This window comes from Polypterus senegalus, chromosome 7, assembly GCF_016835505.1.
Source record: "Polypterus senegalus isolate Bchr_013 chromosome 7, ASM1683550v1, whole genome shotgun sequence".
NCBI lineage: Eukaryota > Metazoa > Chordata > Cladistia > Polypteriformes > Polypteridae > Polypterus > Polypterus senegalus.
In genome coordinates this window covers 18,110,083-18,131,799 of record NC_053160.1, presented here as the reverse complement: position 1 = coordinate 18,131,799, position 21,717 = coordinate 18,110,083, and the positions used below count along the sequence as shown (strand labels likewise).

The window sequence follows — 21,717 nt, the reverse complement described above, 5'->3', positions numbered from 1 at the left end:
ACTCAGACTGTGGGGAAGCCCCAGATTAAACAGGAGATCCTTATGGTAGAACGGGGGTATCCTGATAAACTAGAGAAAGGCGAGAAAGAACCTTTAGAGGCAGAGGGGGTCTCTTCCTCAGCAAGAAAAGGTGCGGACCTAACTTTTACCAATTGTTTTCAGTCCCGCAGGGGGAGTATAACAGGAGGTGAAACTGTCCTTGGAGAGTGGGGGACCAGGTGTCGTATTGGAATAAGATTCTCAAGGTAACGAGAAACAAGGATCAGCCAAGGTTCGACCGGAAATTCCTCTTGGAGAAAGACTTCCCTCGTGGTGCTAGCCGCTCCGAATTATAATTCTTCGCTGGGGGAGAAGTACTGTGATGTATGGCCAGCCATTCATCCCGGCCAATACTCCCACGCTGCCAGGTGGAGCCCTCCCTGCAGTATGGAGGTGCCCCAAAGACCATCAGGGCATCATGGACATTGGAGACTTTATGCACAGCCCTGCTGGATACCATGGGGGCCGCTAGGGGACGCTGCAGGGAGGAACGACGAGTGTTTGCCTTATGCCCTGGAAGTACGTCCGAGTCACATGGACAAGGGGAATGACATGCTTACGGGGTGAAGAAAAGGACTTTTGATCTGACCCGGAAGTGATAGGAGGTCACATGGACTGGGGATTGGAACACTTCCGGGTCAGGGATAATAAAAAGATTCTGGGAACTCCCAGACAGCAAGCTGAGCTGGGTGGAAGGGTGGCAACGCGTCTGGGAGTGGAGGATTGTTTATTGAGAATTATTGTATTGTTTAATGAGTATTGTGGAGGAGACAGTGCTTTATGCACTGTGCAGTTTGAATAAAGTCAATATTTGGACTTTTATATTGTGTGCGATGTCTTGGACAAGGGTTCAAGGGAGCAATAGCGGACACAATCTGTCACTATATATATATATATATATATATATATATATATCTGCATAATGCCTCACTGGAGCTGGGACTGCCAAGTCAGATTTCTTCTTTCTTTTTAATTTTCTTGCTTTATACTAACTCTGATTTGTGTTCAGACCAAAGTGTGTATGTATATTTATTTACTTATCTACCTAATTTCTATGTATTTATTTAAAGTGGTTCAGATCGATCTATCTATCTATCGATTGATAATACAGATAGTTGTTCGGAATATTTACTTATTGGAATCTATTATTTTACCCCCTACCAAAAAAAAAAAACATAGACTGGTTTAACATCATTTAATAGAAAATTTATTCTCTTGATTTTCTCTTCTCCAAACATTCAGTCAGAATTAACATTTTGTTAACATTTTGCCCTCTTTCCATAGCTTTCTACTGCCTCTCCTACTAGGCTTCCATCCTCCTCGATGTCTGTGTTCACCTTCTTGCCCACCAGGTCAAAGATTTCCTCTGGAGGGATACCTTTGGGTTCAGCCACTTTCACGGTCATCATATCGAGCGCCAGTGCAGTTCCTTTAGGAATGGCGACCTTTGCCACCACAGACTTGCCAAGCTGTGAAATATGCAATAAATGAAGACATGTCAGAAAACAAAATAAAAATTATCTGTGGTGTATTTTTCTCTTTTCCTCTATCCAAAACAGACATGAATGATCAAAAATCCTAAAAATCCTCCCATGCAGTTTTCTACTAATGTAGGATATGATAATCTGAATATTGGGATATTTTTAATTGACTGAATTCATAGGTCTGTATTTCCAAGACCAAAAATTACAGGACAATATTCAGAACTAGGCAAACACTTGGAAATCAGCATTCAATGTAGAATTGCACAAAGTGCTCAATGTACATTAGATGACTTCTCTGGTGTAGACTTCCTTTACATAATATTAGCGTGTTGGAGGTAGTCGGTCGTGCGCTTTCATGAAGTCTCACTTAACGTGACATGCTCAGCGACTTACTGCAACCAATCTGTGACCCACCCCAATAAAATAAAATAGGTTTGCTTCTTATCATTAGTTACAAGGTGGGCCTCTGTGTGCATGAAAGTGGACAGAATTAATGCTCATCTCCAAGTACAATGCATTGAAGACAGCAATGAGGAACAGGCAATGTGGACGTTTAGGACCTTACAAATGAAAAAGAAGCTCATCCGTCTTATGTCTTGTGTTTTATGTACTGTGACAGAATCAAAAAAAAAGAAAAAGAGGGCAGAGATTATGACTGAATTCATCATACCTGTTGACCCTTCATACAACATCAGCTCCATCAGGCTGCTGCAAAAAGGGTCAAGCACACGGTCTGGTGAAGAGATGAGTAAACTAAGCCAGCAAGTATGACATATTCAATGACTAGAAGTCACATAATGTGACACTGGCTTAAGCATTATGCAGAAACAATTAGAAGGGAAAAAAAGTTATTTTAAAAACTGTTATGAATCCAGTAACATTATGCTCAGAATTTATAACGCTCTAGTGACCACATCTGGTGTGGAATTCTAGTCACCAAGATACAAGAAAGACATAGCAGCACTTGAACTTATGCAGAGGAGAACATCCAAGTGCATCCCAGGACTTAAGGACATGTCCTACTGGGACAGACTCAAAGAAGGTGGGAGCGGAGGATGCCATCATCTATATGCTTCATCGATCCCTCTCCCACCTGGACAGAGGCAGTGGTGCTGTAAGAATTATGTTTCTGGACATCTCTAGCGCCTTCAACACCATCCAACCTCTGCTCCTTAGGGATAAGCTGACTGAGATGGGAGTAGACTCACACCTGGTGGCATGGATCGTGGACTATCCTACAGACAGACCTCAATATGTGCGTCTTGGGAACTGCAGGTCTGACATTGTGTGCAGCAATACAGGAGCGCCGCAGGGGACTGTACTTTCTCCGGTCCTGTTCAATCTATATACATCAGACTTCCAATATGACTCAGAGTCCTGCCACGTGCAAAAGTTCGCTGATGACACTGCTATTGTGGGCTGCATCAGGAGTGGGCATGAGGAGGAGTATAGGAAACTAATCAAGGACTTTGTTAAATGGTGCGACTCAAACCACTTACACCTTAACACCAGCAAGACCAAGAGCTGGTGGTGGATTTTAGGAGGCCCAGGCCCCTCATGGACCCTGTGATCATCAGAGGTGACTGTGCAGAGGGTGCAGACCTTTAAATATCTGGGAGTGCAGCTGGATGACAAATTGGACTGGACTGCCAATACTGATGCTCTATGTAAGAAAGGTCAGAGCTGACTATACTTTCTGAGAAGGTTGGCATCCTTCAACATCGGCAGTTAGATGCTGCAGATGTTCTACCAGACGGTTGTGGCGAGTGCCCTCTTCTACGCGGTGGTGTGCTGGGGTGGCAGCATAAAGATGAAAGACGCCTCACGCCTGGACAAACTTGTTAAGAAGGCAGGCTCCATTGTAGGATTAAAGTTGGACAGTTTAACATCTGTAGCAGAGCGACGGGCACTAAGCAAACTCCTGTCAATCATGAAGAATCCACTGCATCCACTTAACAGTGTCATCTCCAGACAGAGGAGTAGCTTCAGTGACAGACTTTTGTCACTGTCCTGCTCCACTGACAGGCTGAGGATATCGTTCCTCCCCCACACTATGCGACTCTTCAATTCCACCCGGGGGAGTAAATGCGAACATTAATTTTTTTTTTATTTTTATTACTATTTAATTTAATATTGTTTCTTTGTATCAGTATACTGCTGCTGGATTATGTGAATTTCCCCTTGGGATTAATAAAGTATCTATCTATCTAAATCTGTTTAGTCTCGAGCAGAGGAGACTACAAAGGCACCTAATCCAGGTCTTCAAAGGTCTCAAGGGTGTTAATGAAGCTTATCCAGCAGAATTCTTCAAGCTTAACAGTGAATCATGTACTCCAGGACACCAGTGGAAATTAACCTCCTTAGTGTTAGACGTGAGCATCACTCAGGCTGTGAAAACAGTGCTACTCATAAAAGCATTAGTCCCATGTGTCACTCGGGCAACGGTAAAGACACGTCTCACCTAAGATCGAAGGTTTACTTGGGCTATAAAAGTGCCAACAGCAACAGTGCCAAGTGTCACTCAGGCAATGGTATGGGTGTGTCTTGTGTAAGCATCCCGGCCCGAGCGTTAACTGGGCAACGGTGTAGACGCATCTTCTCCTAGCCTCATAATGGTGCCTCATTAAAAAAAACACCTCCAATCAGCAAGACGAAGCGAAGCGGTAAAATTATGGTCAGTAAAACCAAAATTGATTCTGGTAATCCGAAAGTGACACTCGTGTCACACACACATGTGCAGTGTACTGTTCATATTATTATTATTATTATTATTCATCATTATTATTATTTGTATCATTATGATATCTTCTGCACTTCTGAATTTGTACTTTTAGTGTTTTGCACGTTTTACAGTAGAAAGATGAGATTTAATAAAAAATCATAATTAATGTAATTAACTGTTTAATAAAACTAACAATTTCAAGCCAAAAAATGCAACTCTTTTCACATGTTTGTTTGAGAAAAATTGTAAGATTAAGGCCACAAAGTCCTTCTTTACACAAAGAGTTGTGGGAATCTGGAACAAACTAAGAGACATATGGTTGAAACAGAAAAACTGACAACCTTTAAGAAGGATCTGGATGAGATATTAGAACAGCTTAGCTATTAGCTAAACAAAGGAGCTTAATGGACTGAATGGTTTCTGCCAGTCTGTCAAACTTCTTATGTGTTCTTTTGGTGAAAGTACACAATTAGACTCAATTCTTAAATGGACCCCCTTCTCCAAACTCTTAATGAGGCACTACATTTTGAATTAGGACAAAGTTAGAATGGCTGACTGACTCTTTGTATAGAACTGGCTCTTACCTTGTTGTGACAGGCCATCTCACAAGGCAGTATGTGTTTGACTGGGGAGCCCATGGCTGCTTCCACAGTCCTGATGGCCTTCACCAGCTCAGCTAATTCCTGTGGCTCCAAAGAGGCCTTGTGGTCACTTCCCTTCCAACTCTTGTCCAGGGTTACATGACGTTCAACAACTTTGGCTCCCATTGCAATTGCAGCCACTGTAATAGGAATACCAGTCTCATGACCCGAGTAACCAATGGGGATATCTGGAAATTCCTTTTGATATTCCTGAGGGGGGGAGAAAATAAATCATTAAACCCAAGGAAACTTAATGGTTAAGCATCAATGATAACTTATCAATTCTCAAACCCACATAATCCAGTTTAAGTCCATACAGTATCATGTGTAAGGCAGGAACCAAAGCTGGACGGGGTGCCAGTTCACTAGAGGGCACACTCATGCACATATCTAAAAGGGGCCAGTTTACAATCACCAATTAACCTAACACATCTCTGGGATGTGGGGAGAAAGCCATAGAGCCCAAAGAAAAACAGATATGGGGGAGAATGTGCTGACTCCTCCTGGAGAACAACCTGGCATGGGAGTTGTACCCTAAATGTTGGGTGTGTGTGAGGTAGCACTACAGTGGTAAACCATGCCACCAAGGCGCACATAAAAACAAGAACTGACGTGGTTATGGTTAAATGTTTTAATTTGTAAGTGTGCATTTAAAGGAATACTCCACTTAATTAGATACTTTTTTTAATTTGTTATATACCCCATGTACTTTGTAGTGATAGCTAATAGAAATATTTATTAATAGTCCATCCATTCATCCATCCATCATCCAACCCGCTATATCCCAACCACAGGGTCACGGGGGTCTGCTGGAGACAATCCCAGCCAACACAGGGTGCAAGGCAGGAAACAAACCCCGGGCAGGGCACCAGCCCACCTTAGGGCGTAACTCACTCACACACACACACACACCCCCCCACACACCAAACACACACTAGGGACAATTTAGGATCACCAATGCACCTAACCTGCATGTCTTTGGACTGTGGGAGGAAACCAGAGCACCAGGAGGAAACCCACGCAGACACGGGGAGAACATGCAAACTCCACACAGGGAGGATCCGAGAAGCAAACCTGGGTCCCCTAACTGCGAGGCAGCAGTGCTACCCACTGCGCCACCGTGCTGCCCTTATTAATAGTTAAATACTTAATTTTTGTATCTTCATACAAAATGGGGATAACAAAGTTTTACTAAAAAAGGGCTTAAGGTGACCAATGCTGGAGAACAGCAAACAAAATTCAAAATGTCCATGAAAAATTCACACGTTACTCGTGTCACATCATCTGCATGTCAAGTCATCTAGTGGCATGCTCACAACTTTCCAAACACTTGGAGTTTTACTAAATATTGTTAAGTAAACCATCACCAGAAAATGCTCTTCAGAATGAAAATGGACTGTTGCTGTGATGTGAAATTTTGCATTTTTGTAACTTGGGCGGCACGGTGGCGCAGTGGTAGCGCTGCTGCCTCGCAGTTAGGAGACCTGGGTTCGCTTCCCGGGTCCTCCCTGCGTGGAGTTTGCATGTTCTCCCTGTGTCTGCGTGGGTTTCCTCCCACAATCCAAAGACATGCAGGTTAGGTGGATTGGCGATTCTAAATTGGCCCTAGTGTGTGGATGGTGTGTTTGTGTGTGTCCTGCAGTGGGTTGGCACCCTGCCCAGGATTGGTTCCTGCCTTGTGCCCTGTGTTGGCTGGGATTGGCTCCAGCAGACCCCCGTGACCCTGTATTCGGATTCAGCGGGTTAGAAGATGGATGGATGGATTTATTTGTAACTTAGACAAAGCAATGTAATATTAGTAGTGATAATGACAGCAGTGGTTTGATGGTTTAAGAACCCCTTCCACCCTTTTAGGAATGGGTCTCTTTGTAATTTTACGACAGGGCTGGGTGAAGTGCCTCAAACAAGTTTGGCCAATGATTCTCTGCAGGACTCTCAGTCAACCCCCACAGGAAAGCCAGACTGCCTAACTGGCAAGCTTCACGGGGGTAGGTGTGAAGGTGTTCTCTGCCCCATTGGTCTAAAGTATGGCAGTCTGGAATTGGCTTGTAACAGAAGCATTTAAGTACCATGATGCCCTATTGGCTGTAGGGTTAGACAGAAAACCTATAAATTTGCTTGCTTTACCCAGCTCTCTCTCTCTTACCAAACTGATGAAAGACCATCTCACACCATGAACTGAAAATGACAACACAATGAACCGCACAGCTCGGCAGCCATATTGAGACAGGCATGTGACCTGTTCTGAAGAAAGCAGACCAAAAATGATGCCTTAACAAGAGACATTTTAAGTAACTAACAAGTCTGTGTGCCGCCTGAAACTACACATCACCATTTATCAGGCTGTATGGTTGCCAATATTCAAATGTACTTTGCATATTGTTATTATTTATGAATATTATCAATAATACATTATTTTACGTGTAACTTAACTCCTGCTTGTCTTTTACTACACCTAATTGACTGAGGTTATAAACATAGAAGGGAAGGTGGGGAGAAGTTATATACTATAATACCTTTTAAACAGGAATAAGTTTGTGAGATATGAGGCATTCTGACAAAGGCTACATATTAATAATACAAAAGGGGAAAGTAGAGTAAAATATTACTCTACCAAGACAAAACAGACTGCAAATGAGCATTTCAACTGTAGACGCCTCCCATTATTACATTTATATTCATATCCACAATGGAAGCACCGGTGGATTATTTAGGGGCAGTGTGTGACACTGAACGAGACTTGGTGAAGCCTCTGAGATTTACAGAAGTCTCAGCCATGTTCTCTTCCTGATAATGTTTTTACTTTCTTTTCTATAACTTTTAATCTCTAGTTTTAAATGTCCCTCAGCCATGCTCTTTGTTGCTATCATGTGAAGGGAAATGGTAGCCGACGAATAAGCTGTTTGTTGGGTTGAACATCTGACCAATGAATGGGGTCAGGGAGGGTCTACAATTCAAGTGTTCTTTTACGTTTCAGCGTGTTCCATTTTCGTTCACGAGAGAGTTTTCTGGAAGCAGTTTCTAAAACAATATTTCAGTAAAAATACTTGTGCTTGGGACGTTGTGAACTTACAACTGGATAACTTCAAATGTGGATTATGGGACACAACACGCATAATGTGAGTTTTTTTTTCCATGTTGTATGCTCTTTTCCTGCCTTGGTCATGACAGACCCCTGTTATATCAGAAACTTTGATATATACTATATATATATATATATAAAGAGAGAGAGAGAGAGAGATATATTACATTTTTTTCTTAGCAATCACTACAAACCACATGGGAAAAGAAAAAAATAAAAGTAATCTTTTTCAGGTGGACTACAGTTATCCCCTAAACCCTGTAAATATGAAAATCCATTAATACGTTTTAGGCCCTCATCTCACCTCCTAATACTATACTGCTGATCACGAGCTTCATCAAAAAGATACAGGTAATTATTTAATAAATTGTAGACAATACAGTACAGTGTCATGCATGCGCATCAGTAGGTCATCCTCCGGGTTCTTCTGAAGTATGTACTACCACCCCGGGTCAAGAGGGAACACTGGCGCTAAACTTATCCTCTTCTGTTTCCTCAACAGTACCGAGAAGATGCCCAGTGAGGGCAACTGACCCCGTCCCTTCCAATCCCCCAGCTATATACCCTGCACTTCCCATTAGCTGACATTACTCGATACAAGCGCGCACCAAGGAGACAAGGAAACCTTGATTTTCTTTTGTACTGGCTCCACTGAGCGCACTTTTTATTTATTCTTTTGACTTGATTAAATGGGAACAACCAGGTCGGCGCCCCAATATTTACAGTCGTGGATCTGCAATTCCTTCCATTAATCACAACAGTTATATATACACAACATTGTGGGAAGGAATATCTTTCCTGTTTACTATGAACGCCCCTTTTACAAGAAGTAACTGCTAATAATAACTTGGCAAAAATGCACACATTTTACACAATTTGACCATACAAATGGATATCGGACATGTGGATTATGCAACACAAGTTGCATGAGAATTTTTTTCTTACATTTTTATAATGGATAATGGATGACAAAAATGCAAAATGGTACGTAATTACAGTACCGTATGCTGTAATGCAACAGTAACATATACAGTCTTCGTGCCCACTGGTGTACCAGCAGAAGCGGCTCCACGGATTTCCAGCTCTTTTTTCTGGATATACCTAACTGTTGACTCGTTAAAGGAATACCCCACTTAGAAATTACCTACTTTTTTAATGTTACTGATCCCATGTAGTTTATAGTGGGGGCTGAAAAAAATTTTTTAATTTCCTCTTTTTGAAGTATAAAAAAATATTCTCATATAACTCGTGTTGCATAATTCACATGTCCGATATCCATTTGTATGGTCAAATCATGTAAACTGTGTGCCTTTTATGCCAAGTTATTATTAACAGTTACTTCTTGTAAAAGGGGCGTTCATAGGAAACAGGAAAGATATTCTTCTCACAATGCTGTGTGTTTGACTTGAAGATCTGCCTCCCCCTTTCATTCATTGGTTGAGAGTCCTGTCTTTGATTCAAAAGCACAGCATTGTGGGAAGGGCATTTTTCCTGTTTACCACTTGCAAAACCTGCACAATAATATCCATTTAAATATTAATAATTGTAAAAATCTGCTAATCACAAGGACTGACTGGATTCCTTTATTAGGCTTCTGTCTTTCTTGTTGTCCTCTGACACTTACCTGCTCATGCTTACCTCACATTAAAAACCTTCACAGTCTTTGTAAAGGAGAATGCTATGAATTTGTTTTATTATCCCTTTCCAGTACATGTATAAAAGCTCAGATTTCTGTAATAAACTACAAATGGCACTGTTTTATTGCTGTTTTTGATTTTTGCTGGAGTCATGTCAGTGTCATTAGGCACATGTAGTGCATGAGGGGTACTAAGTATCGAAATGCGCATCTCCTGTAGTTCTTCATTAGTTCACTTAATGGGAGTTCTTTTCCCTTCTTTTTACTGTGTGTGATGACATGCTGTTTAGTTCAAATGCATAGAATGCAGTTCATCTTTTCACAAATTGATTTGGCTTTATAAATTGACTATGACTGTTTCATCATACAGTAACTGTGAGCAACACAGACCACATACAGCTGACCACAGTGCATCAATCACTTTGACCACAAGTCCATCATGTGCTCAAGTGCCTACCGTTAAGGTTTTTCCTTTGCGACAGGTTATGTTTGTTTTTAACATACAGTGCCCTCCATTTTTCGTTGATTTACCCCTGTGCTCCACAGTTTAAAAATAAAAATCAAACAATTCAGATATGATTGAAGTGCACATTGCAGACTTTGATTTATGGGTATTTGCATACAGTTTGGTCACATCATGTAGAAACGTCAACACTTTTTTACATGTTCCAGCCATTTCAGGGCACCATAATGTTTGGGACAGTTTGTGTCTCAGGTGTGTGTGACTCCTCGGGTGGGTTTCTTTGCTCCATAAGATATCTAGGCTTGCTTCTACCTTTTGGAGTCTGTAGTTGCCATTGTTCAACATGAGGACAAGAGCTGTGCCAATGAAAGTCAAAGAAGCCATTATGAGGCTTAAAAACAAGAATAAAACCACTGGAGACATCACCTTAGGTTGACCCAAATAAAGTGTATGGAATATAATTAAGAAGAAAGAATGCACTGGTGGGCTTAGTAATCACAAAGGGACTGGTAGGCCAAGGAAGACCTCCACTGCTGATGACAGAAGAATCCTCACTATGGTAAAGAAAAATCTCCAAACACCTGTCCGGCAGATTAGAGACAGTGTTCAGGGACCCGATGTGAGTGTGTCAGAGACGACTATCAGCAGAACACTTCTTGGAAAAAAAACACAGAGGCCACAGTGCAAGATGCAAACCACTAGTTACCAACAAAAAGAGGATGGCCAGATTACAGTTTGTGAAAAAGGCTTAAAAGAACCTGCAGAATTCTGGGAAAAGATCTTGTGGAAAGATGAGACAAAGATGAACCTCATCAGAGTGATGGTAAGAGCAAAGCGTGGAGATGAAAAGGAACTGCCCGAGATCCAAAGCAGACCACCTCATCTGTTAAACATGGTGCTGGGGGTGTTATGGCTTGGGCATGTATGGCTATTGATGATGGAACTGAAGACGTCAGTGGCACAATAAATTGTAAGGTGTATAAAAACATCTCATCTGCTGAAGATCCAGTAAAGGCCTCCTAACTCATTGTACAGCTCTTCATCCTGCAACAAGATAATGACCCAAACATACTGCTACGGCAACACAGGAGTTTTTCAAAGCTAAACAATGGAAAACTCTGGAATAGCTAAGCCAGTCAACTGATTTAAATCCAGCTGAGCAAGCCTTCCATATGTGGAAGAGAAAACTTAAGGGGACAAGCCCCTGAAACAGGCATGAGCTGAAGATGGCTGCATTAGGGGCTTCAGCGCCTGGTGATGTTGATGAATCACAGATTTCAAACAATCATTGCATGCAAGGGATATGCAACAAAGTCCTAAATATGACAGCTTTAATAGACCTGCCATTGCTGTGTCCTAAACATTATGGTGCCCTGAGGGTTGTAGGGGGGTCATGTGGAAAGAGTGTAGTTATTTCTACATGGTGTGACTGAAACGTATGCAAATTTCCTTAAATCAAAGTCTGCCATGTCCACTTTAATCACATCTGAATTGTTTGATTTGAAATTTTAAACGGTGGAGGACAGGGGTAAACCAAGGAAAAATGTGTCTTTATCTCAAACATTATGGAGGGCACAGGATGCAATGTGTTCTCCTCATGTATTGATATGTTTAACAGGGGTCTTCTTCAGTGACTTTTTGGCCATATTGTAGAAGGTTTATCCATCGTAACCACAGATGTGCTAACCTTCAGACCACGTTAACAAGTTCCCCATTTCTCTATGAGGTTTAAATCGTCTCCCCTACTCTCAGCATCATCTTAATAAGGCATTGAACTGGTTAAGAAATGTCCACTCGTTGAACTGTCTAAATGTTCTCATGCACATTTAAGTCAAATTGAAGGTCGCCTCCAGATGTATATGTGGTGGATTCAGAAAGTATTCTGACTCTTTCACTTATTTTGTTATATATTGTTATATATTTTGTATATATCTAAAATCATTTAAATCATATTGTCCTGGAGTGTGCTGATTTATGTGCTGTGTCTGGCATTGCTGGGATACGATGTGCCCTCCTAGAAGGTCTAACGATGAATGGATAAATGGAAAATTTGTTAAGAAATGACTGTATCTGCCCACAAATCATACCCTATTTGTATACCATTTTTTTCCTGTAAATGACTTCTTTTAATTTTTTTAAATGCACCAAACATAACAGGATATGTTTATAGTAACTTAAATAATTGGTCATGACCTTAGCTTTATGGCATGCACACACCTTAAGAAACGCAATTTGCCTTTAAAATGTTTGCCATTGGTGGGCTACTCTGCTTTCTCTGAAGTATCAGTCCAGTTTCTGTGTTATCACTGGATAAAGGACTGAATTTACTTAAGATACGAAAACTCTGAATAAACACATGTCAGTCTGAATGCAGTACATTTTAGGCAAACAAAGCATAGCGTATGTTAAAGGGGCGCTGCCACGTGTATGTATGCTTCAGATGATCAGAGATATTTCATTTCAATATTCTTCCAGTGAGTAGATAAACTAATCGGCATTTTAATAGCTAAATCAAACATTTAAAACAAAATTAAATCATTTTAAAATAAATGATTGGGTAGCTACTGTGTTAAAGTTTACAAGCAGAACAGAAAGGCAAATTAAGTGTAAAGTATGGCAGTAATTTTAAAACGTTATATGTGGAGTGAGGGATTAAATGCTGCAACACTGACTGGAACATTATGCATGTGACTAAAAACTGATCATCAAGGAGAGTTTATTAACATATTGTATATAAAAAGCAAAACATCACCCAACTAATGGGTCTACAAAATTAACCATGGCATAGTAAGGAAGGAAGTTGAATTTCATATCAAAGTACATCATTAGGAGTTGAGCTAAAGTGGTGTCCGTCAGAGGTCCGTGCTCTTTAATACAGTGCTTCTTAACCTTTTTAGCTTTGGGATCCAGTTTTACATATTTTTGGTAGTATGATCATATATAAACTGCTCAAAAAAATTAAAGGAACACTTTGAAAACACATCAGATCTCAATGGGAAAAAGAAATCCTCCTGGATATCTATACTGATATAGACTGGGTAATGTGTTAGGAACGAAAGGATGCCACATCGTTTGATGGAAATGAAAATGATCAACCTACAGAGCCCTGAATTCAAAGACGCCCCAAAAATCAGAGTGAAAAAATTATGTGGCAGGCTAGTCCATTTTGCCCAAATTTAATTGCAGCAACTCAAAATTGTACGCAGCACTTTGTATGGCCCCTGTGTTCTTGTATACATGCCTGACAACATCGGTGCATGCTTCTAATGAGATGACAGATGGTGTTGTGGGGATCTCCTCCCAGATCTGGACCAGGGCATCACTGAGCTCCTGGACAGTCTGAGGTGCAACCTGGTGGCATTGGATGGACCAAAACATAATGTCCCAGAGGTGTTCTATTAGATTTAGGTCAGGAAAGTGTGGGGCCAGTCAATGGTATCAATTCCTTCATCCTCCAGGAACTGCCTGCATACTCTCACCACATGAGGCCAGGAATTGTCGTGCACCAGGAGCCACTGTACCAGCATAGGGTCTGACAATGGGTCCAAGGATTTCATCCTGATACCTAATGGCAGCCAAGGTGCCTTTGTCAAGCCTGTAGCGGTCTGTGTGACCCTCCATGGATATGCCTCCCCAGACAATCATTAACCCACCACCAAACTGCTCATGCTGAATGATGTTACAGGCAGCATAATGTTCTCCATGGCTTCTCCAGACCCTTTCACTTCTGTCACATGCTCAGGGTGAACCTGCTCTCATCTGTAAAAAGCACAGGGCACCAGTGGTGCATCTGCCAATTCTGGTATTCTATGGTGAATGCCAATCGAGCTGCATGCTGTGGGCAGTGAGCTCAGGGCCCATTAGAGGACATGGGGCCCTTGGGTCACCCTCATGAAGTCTTTCTGGTTGTTTGGTCAGAGACATTCACACCAGTGGCCTGCTGGAGGTCATTTTGTAGGGCTCTGGCAGTGCTCATCCTGTTCCTCCTTGCCCAAAGGAGCAGATGCTGGTCCTGCTGATGGGTTATGGACCTTCTATGGCCCTCTCCAGCTCTCCTAGAGTAACTGCTTGTCTCCTAGAATCTCCTCCATGCCCTTGAGACTGTGCAGGGAGACACAGCAAACCTTCTGGCAATGACACGTATTGATGTGCCATCCTGGAGAAGTTGGACTACCTGTGCAACCTCTGTAGGGTCCAGGTATCGCCTCATGCAACCAGTAGTGACACTGACTGTAGCCAAATGCAAAACTAGTGAAGAAACAGTCAGAAAAGATGAGGAGGGAAAAATGTCAGTGGCCTCCACCTGTTAAACCATTCCTGTTTTGGGGTCATCTCATTGTTGCCCCTCTAGTGCATCTGTTGTTAATATCATTAACACCACAGCAGCTGAAACTGATTAACAACCCCCTCTGTTACTTAACTGACCAGATTAATATCCCATAAGTTTCATTGACTTTATGCTATACTCTGATTAAAAAGTGTTCCTTTAATTCTTTTGAGCAGTATATATATATATATATATATATATATATATATATATATATATATATATATATACCCGATCTACATACTCTCAAATAGACAAACCACACGCATGGCACAATGGTAGAGGCTTAGCTCTAGCCGATGTCCGAGGTTCCATTCCCGAGAGGGGATGCACTGAGTATGTACGCGCGCTTCCCGATGTATTTTACCCTCGCATCCCCTTGGTTTGAGACATATGAAAAAATATGTGGTTAACGCAGAAAGACAGATCACCAATTGAAGCTTTATGAATAATGAATACTTTATTCGCCATCAATGATTGTTTTGGTAAAGCCATACTCAGTGTATTCATTAGATGAATAGTAAAAAAGTAAGAGTGAGGGGAGGGTGACTTATTGAGGCACGCAGGCGAAACCACAATAGCACGCGGGCTCGATGTACTGTAGTACGCGTCAACTCGATCTGAATTGCGCGATCACATTCGAAAAAATATATCTTTTCAAGTTCTATTTAGTCGACAGAAATATCTTTGATTGGAATGTAAGGCGAATTTACTCTACATTTGTATGGTGAAGAAAAATTTATGCAATGATGCCTACATTTAACTTACATTTCTACCAAAGATATTTCTGTCGACTAAATAAAAATTCCTTCTATTTAAAATTTAAATATAACTTGAACAGATACGATAGTTCATAATATCCACGCAGACTTGCACGTAAGAGCGGGAGTCATCCGTTTTAACAAACAGCGTATTGCACTGCAGCAATAACTGCAACTAAACGTTTCCAGTAACTTTTGATTATTCCTACACACTGGCTTGGAGGAATTTTAGCCCATTCCTCCATACAGAACAGCTTCAACTCTGGGATGTTGGTGGGTTTCCTCACATTAACTGCTCGCTTCAGGTCCTTCCACAACATTTCGATTTGGATTAAAGTCAGGACTTTGACTTGGTCATTCCAAAACATTAGCTTTATTCTTCTTTAACCATTCTTTGGTAGAACGACTTGTGTGCTTAGGGTCGTTGTCTTGCTGCATGACCCACCTTCTCTTGAGATTCAGTTCATAGACAGATGTCCTGACATTTTCCTTTAGAATTCTCTGATATAATTCAGAATTCATTGTTCCATCAATGAAGGCAAGCTGTCCTGGCCCAGATGCAGCAAAACACGCCCAAACCATGATACTACCACCACCATATTTCACAGATGGGATAAGGTTCTTATGCTGGAATGCAGTGTTTTCCTTTCTCCAAACATAATGCTTTTCATTTAAACCAAAAAGTTCTATTTTGGTCTCATCCATCCACAAAAAATAATTCCAATAGCCTTCTGGTTTGTCCACGTGATCTTTAGCAAACTGCAGATGAGCAGCAATGTTTTTTTGGAGAGCAGTGGCTTTCTCCTTGCAACCCTGCCATGCACACCATTGTTGTTCAGTGTTCTCCTGATGGTGGACTCATGAACATGAACATTAGCCAATGTGAGAGAGGCCTTCAGTTGCTTAGAAGTTACCCTGGGGTCCTTTGTGACCTCGCCGACTATTACACGTGTGCCTTGCTCTTGGAGTGATCTTTGTTGGTCGACCACTCCTGGGGAGGGTAACAATGGTCTTGAATTTCCTCCATTTGTACACAATCTGTCTGACTGTGGATTGGTGGAGTCCAAACTCTTTAGAGATGGTTTTGTAATCGTTTCCAGCCTGATGAGCATCAACAACTCTTTTTCTGTGGTCCTCAGAAATCTCCTTTGTTCGTGCCATGATACACTTCCACTGATTTAAAACACCGGACTCGAATATCACCTTCAAACTAACTGCTAATCCTAAAGGTTCACATACTTTTGCCGCTCACAAATATGTAATATTCTATAATTTTTCTCAATAAATAAATGACCAAGCATAATATTTTTGTCTCATTTGTTTAACTGGTTTCTCTTTATCTACTTTTAGGACTTGAGTAAAAATCTGATGATGTTTTAGGTCATATTTATGCAGAAATATAAAAAATTCTAAAGGGTTTACAAACTTTCAAGCACAACTGTACAATACTGCAATTAGTAACCCCCTAAAACATTTACGCAGTGGCTAATTTAATTTTTGTTTCTAAATTTAACCATCTAGACACCAGTGACCTACGTATTAAGAAACACTGTTTTTATATACGGAAATAATCTGTATAAGAACATAAACAATAAGCTGGTTAAGTATGATGCCAGTACTGAACTAGGTGGAAGGAAAGATAATGGAAAATCAGCTACATTTTTACAGAAAGACTTGGGCAGCATACAGGCTTGGGCAGATTTGAGTTGGATGAAATTAATGTCAGTAATATGTCAAGTACTGCATGAAGCAAGTAAAAATTTTACATTTCAGTAAACAATGGGAGATATGAAACTTGAAAGGACACCTTATGAGAAGGGCCTAGGAGTCATGGTAGACTCATCACGATCAACAACCAGACAGTATACAGAAGCCATTAAGAAGGCTAACAGAATGTTAACTTATATAGCACAACGTGCAGAATATAGGCGGAGGGAGGCTAAGCTTACGTTAGATAACAAACTAGTGAGTCCTCAGCTGCAGTACTGTGTTCATGTTTGGTCTCCGTAATGAACAGACACAGCAGCACTGGAGAAGTCCAGAGAGGTAAGAGCTGAGGAGAGACTCATGAAAGTGGAGGGGTCTGAATATGAATACTTTCTGAATCTACTGTAGGGTCGCCAAAATTCTTTGTCTCAACACCTTTTTTAAAATGATGTAAGGAATTCGTATCATGGATCTCAGATATTAATTTAAATTAGATTCTCCAACAAGAACAAAGGGGCACAGATTGAAATCTGTTAAGGATAGATTTTGCACAAATGATAGAAAGGTTTTGTTCACACAGAGAACCATAGACATACCAAATAAATGACCACATACTGCGGTCGAGAGAAGGATTAAAGGGACACTCAAATCTTGGTTTTATTTTGGAGAAACTACAGTGGTGTGAAAAACTATTTGCCCCCTTCCTGATTTCTTATTCTTTTGCATGTTTGTCACACAAAATGTTTCTGATCATCAAACACATTTAACCATTAGTCAAATATAACACAAGTAAACACAAAATGCAGTTTTTAAATGATGGTTTTTATTATTTAGGGAGAAAAAAAAATCCAAACCTACATGGCCCTGTGTGAAAAAGTAATTGCCCCCTGAACCTAATAACTGGATGGGCCACCCTTAGCAGCAATAACTTTAATCAAGCGTTTGCGATAACTTGCAATGAGTCTTTTACAGCGCTCTGGAGGAATTTTGGTCCACTAATCTTTGCAGAATTGTTGTAATTCAGCTTTATTTGAGGGTTTTCTAGCATGAACCGCCTTTTTAAGGTCATGCCATAGCATCTCAATTGGATTCAGGTCAGGACTTTGACTAGGCCACTCCAAAGTCTTCATTTTGTTTTTCTTCAGCCATTCACAGGTGGATTTGCTGGTGTGTTTTGGGTCATTGTCCTGTTGCAGCACCCAAGATCGCTTCAGCTTGAGTTGACAAACAGATGGCTGGACATTCTTCTTCAGGATTTTTTGGTAGACAGTAGAATTCATGGTTCCATCTATCACAGCAAGCCTTCCAGGTCCTGAAGCAGCAAAACAACCCCAGACCATCACACTACCACCACCATATTTTACTGTTGGTATGATGTTCTTTTTCTGAAATGCTGTGTTCCTTTTACGCCAGATGTAACAGGACATTTGCCTTCCAAAAAGTTCAACTTTTGTCTCATCAGTCCACAAGGTATTTTCCCAAAAGTCTTGGCAATCATTGAGATGTTTCTTAGCAAAATTGAGACGAGCCCTAATGTTCTTTTGCTTAACAGTGGTTTGCGTCTTGGAAATCTGCCATGCAGGCCGTTTTTGCCCAGTCTCTTTCTTATGGTGGAGTCATGAACACTGACCTTAATTGAGGCAAGTGAGGCCTGCAGTTCTTTAGACATTGTCCTGGGGTCTTTTGTGACCTCTCGGATGAGTCGTCTCTGCGCTCTTGGGGTAATTTTGGTCGGCCGGCCACTCCTGGGAAGGTTCACCACTGTTCCATGTTTTTGCCATTTGTGGATAATGCCTCTCACTGTGGTTCGCTGGAGTCCCAAAGCTTTAGAAATGGCTCTATAACCTTTACCAGACTGATAGATCTCAATTACTTCTGTTCTCATTTGTTCCTGAATTTCTTTGGATCTTGGCATGATGTCTAGCTTTTGAGGTGCTTTTGGTCTACTTCTCTGTGTCAGGCAGCTCCTATTTAAGTGATTTCTTGATTGAAACAGGTGTGGCAGTAATTAGGCCTGGGGGTGGCTACGGAAATTGAACTCAGGTGTGATACACCACAGTTAGGTTATTTTTGAACAAGGGGGCAATTACTTTTTCACACAGGGCCATGTAGGTTTGGATTTTTTTCTCCATAAATAATAAAAACCATCATTTACAAACTGCATTTTGTGTTTACTTGTGTTATATTTGACTAATGGTTAAATGTGTTTGATGATCAGAAACATTTTGTGTGACAAACATGCAAAAGAATAAGAAATCAGGAAGGGGGCAAATAGTTTTTCACACCACTGTAGATGGACAGGATTATTGAGTTTTGTTGGTCTGAATGTTTCGTTTTGATGTTCTAATTGGCATATCTCCCAATTTTGCAAGATTTCTCATATTGAATAGGTTGTATAGTAAAACAAATATACATTGTAAGGCACTATAATGTACAAGTGAGACTGTATCTGGGCTATTGTGTGCAGTTCTGGTCTCCACACTACAAAAAAGACATAACAGCACTTGAAGCTGTGCTGAGGAGAGAATTTAAGGACATGTCGTACTCATAGAATTAAACGTGTAAGCAGAAGATACTGTGTCCTAATCCAGATCTTCAAAAATTTCAAAGGCATCGATAAAGTAAATCCAGAAAAATTTTTTCAACTCACCAGTGAGTCACTTACTCGAGAATATCTGTGGAAATTAAAGGGAAGTATATTTGGGACTTGAGGCTAGGAAGCATTTCTTTATACAAAGAGTTGTGGGACTCTGGAATAAACTATCGAGAGATGGAGTTGAAGCAGAAACCTTCACAACTTTTAAGAATATTCGGAATGCGACATCGGGACAACTTAGCTAAACAAATGTTCTCCTCTCTTCTGTCACATTTATTATGTGTCCATGAATAGAATCAATTCATACACTTGTTTTTTTTAAACGGAATTAAATTTGCCTTTCACCCTGTTTATGTTAACCAACACTTACTCAGAAAACACAAAAAAGGAGTACTGTTGTGAGGAAATGATGGCTATTAATAAAAAATATGATATCCCTATATAGCAAGGCAGAGCAGAGGTTACTGCTGCCGACTCCCAGGTCCACAGTCCTGGGTTTGAAGCTTGGTGTGTTTATTGACAGTTTGCATATTCTTTCCATGTTTTGTCCGCATTTGCTCCTACATTACAGGAGCTTGCCGTGTTAAATTAATTGATGATGTTAAATTGGACCGGAATGAGAGTGTGCGTGTACCCTCCAAAAAATTAGCCTCCCATCCAGATTCTCACATTGTGCCCAGCACTGTTGGTATTGGCACTGGCTCTCCAGGACCTCGAATTGCATAAGTGGGTTAGAAGATGAATGGATAGATGCTGTCTATTTAATAACACCTTTGGGTAACAACCAAAGATTTTGCAGTATGTATGTTACAGTAAGATTTCACAAATCCTCACCCAATATAATGCACACTCAATGTATACTAGACAATTGACCACCATGAAAATCCTTGAACACTGCAGGTAATGTTAGACAGTTTTAGCAGCATACCACACAAATTGGTTGAAACAGCTTGTGGCTCAGAAATGCTCATGAAAGTAAACTTTGGAATAACATGAACATTTCTGACTAATATTCTTTTTTCGATACTTTTTACAACATGTTGATAGCTACAAATATAATCTCACCAGTATGACACGCAAATTAACATCTTCTGGCATCAGGGGGTAAGCACTGGTACACTGAAGAAAGCAGAAGTTTGAATTGTGCGCTTTTACTGTCTTGTAAACACTCCGCATGGTGTTCATTGACTGCATCCCACTGGAGATCACCATGGGACGACCTGCAAAGTAAAGAAAATGTTAAGTTGCTCAATAAACTTAAACAAATACAAAATGTTCTTATTCCTTTCATCAATTTTTTAAACCAGGTTTATTTTGAGCAAGGACGTGGGGAAGCTAGAGCCTATTCCAGCAAGCATATGGTGCAAGCCAGGAACAATCCCTGGACAGGAAGCCAGTCCATTTCAGGGTGAACCACACACCAGGTCCAATTTAGCATTGCCAGGCCACCTAACCTGCACATCTTTGGACTGTGGGAGGAAACTGAAGCACTTGAAGAAAACTCACATGGACATTGGGAGAACATGCAAACTCCACGCAGGGAGTGAACCCTGGTCTCCTTATCCCAAGTTCTTAAAACACAAGTAAAAAATCTTTACAAAAAAAAGGGATAAAATCTATTGGCTTACATAGTGTATTAACATGAGTAGTTTTAATCAAGTTTTATTGTGACTTTTCAGGTGATATGCTCTGCTGAAAGGCCAACAAATCACCATCATGAAAGATAAAGAAAATTATTGCTATTAATACTCTATGTGGCCTAGTTGCTTTTATTATTTATAATGTATTGCTGAAAAGCAATGGTAAACTAGCAAAAAAGATGCCTCATTATGAGTATCACCAATCCATTTCCACTAGCAGTACACTTCAGATGTGACATGCAGGCTGTGTGGCCTTGTGGCTAAGAGGTTAGACGTCAATTCCCAAAGCTGCTAGATCTATCTCATGGCTTGCTGTGCATCATCAAAAGTTCCCTTCACACATGTCGGCTATCCCAGGAATTTACCAATAAACTACTGGGTAGAAGGAATGTGTGAACAAAGCCAAAGTCAAGTGCTTTGTCATGGAATAACATCACAATTCATCCCGGGTCGTACATTTGAAACTGTAATAACTGCCTGTTGGCCACAGTTAACCTGCAATGTTTGGATTAAAAAGGCCCTAAAGAAGCAGCTCCCAACAGGTCAGTATAGGTGAAGACATTAGAGCTTTCAGCATCACACAATTACGGACCGGTAGAGGAAAAGTGCATTTAGCTGC

The 21,717-nt window shown here is 40.8% G+C and overlaps 1 protein-coding gene across 1 annotated transcript in view; it reads right to left on the bottom strand.

The window, feature by feature from the left end:
- Positions 1–1,223: 1,223 nt before the first annotated feature.
- Positions 1,224–21,717, bottom strand: part of LOC120532359 (sialic acid synthase-like) — a 58,054-nt gene continuing 37,560 nt past the window's right edge. The window contains exons 4-6 of the mRNA XM_039758276.1: positions 20,524–20,678; positions 4,830–5,096; positions 1,224–1,508 (exon numbers count right to left, since the gene is read on the bottom strand). Coding sequence (XP_039614210.1) covers positions 1,299–1,508; positions 4,830–5,096; positions 20,524–20,678 — 632 coding nt within the window. The 3' untranslated portion in view covers positions 1,224–1,298. The remainder of the gene's footprint in view (positions 1,509–4,829; positions 5,097–20,523; positions 20,679–21,717) is intronic.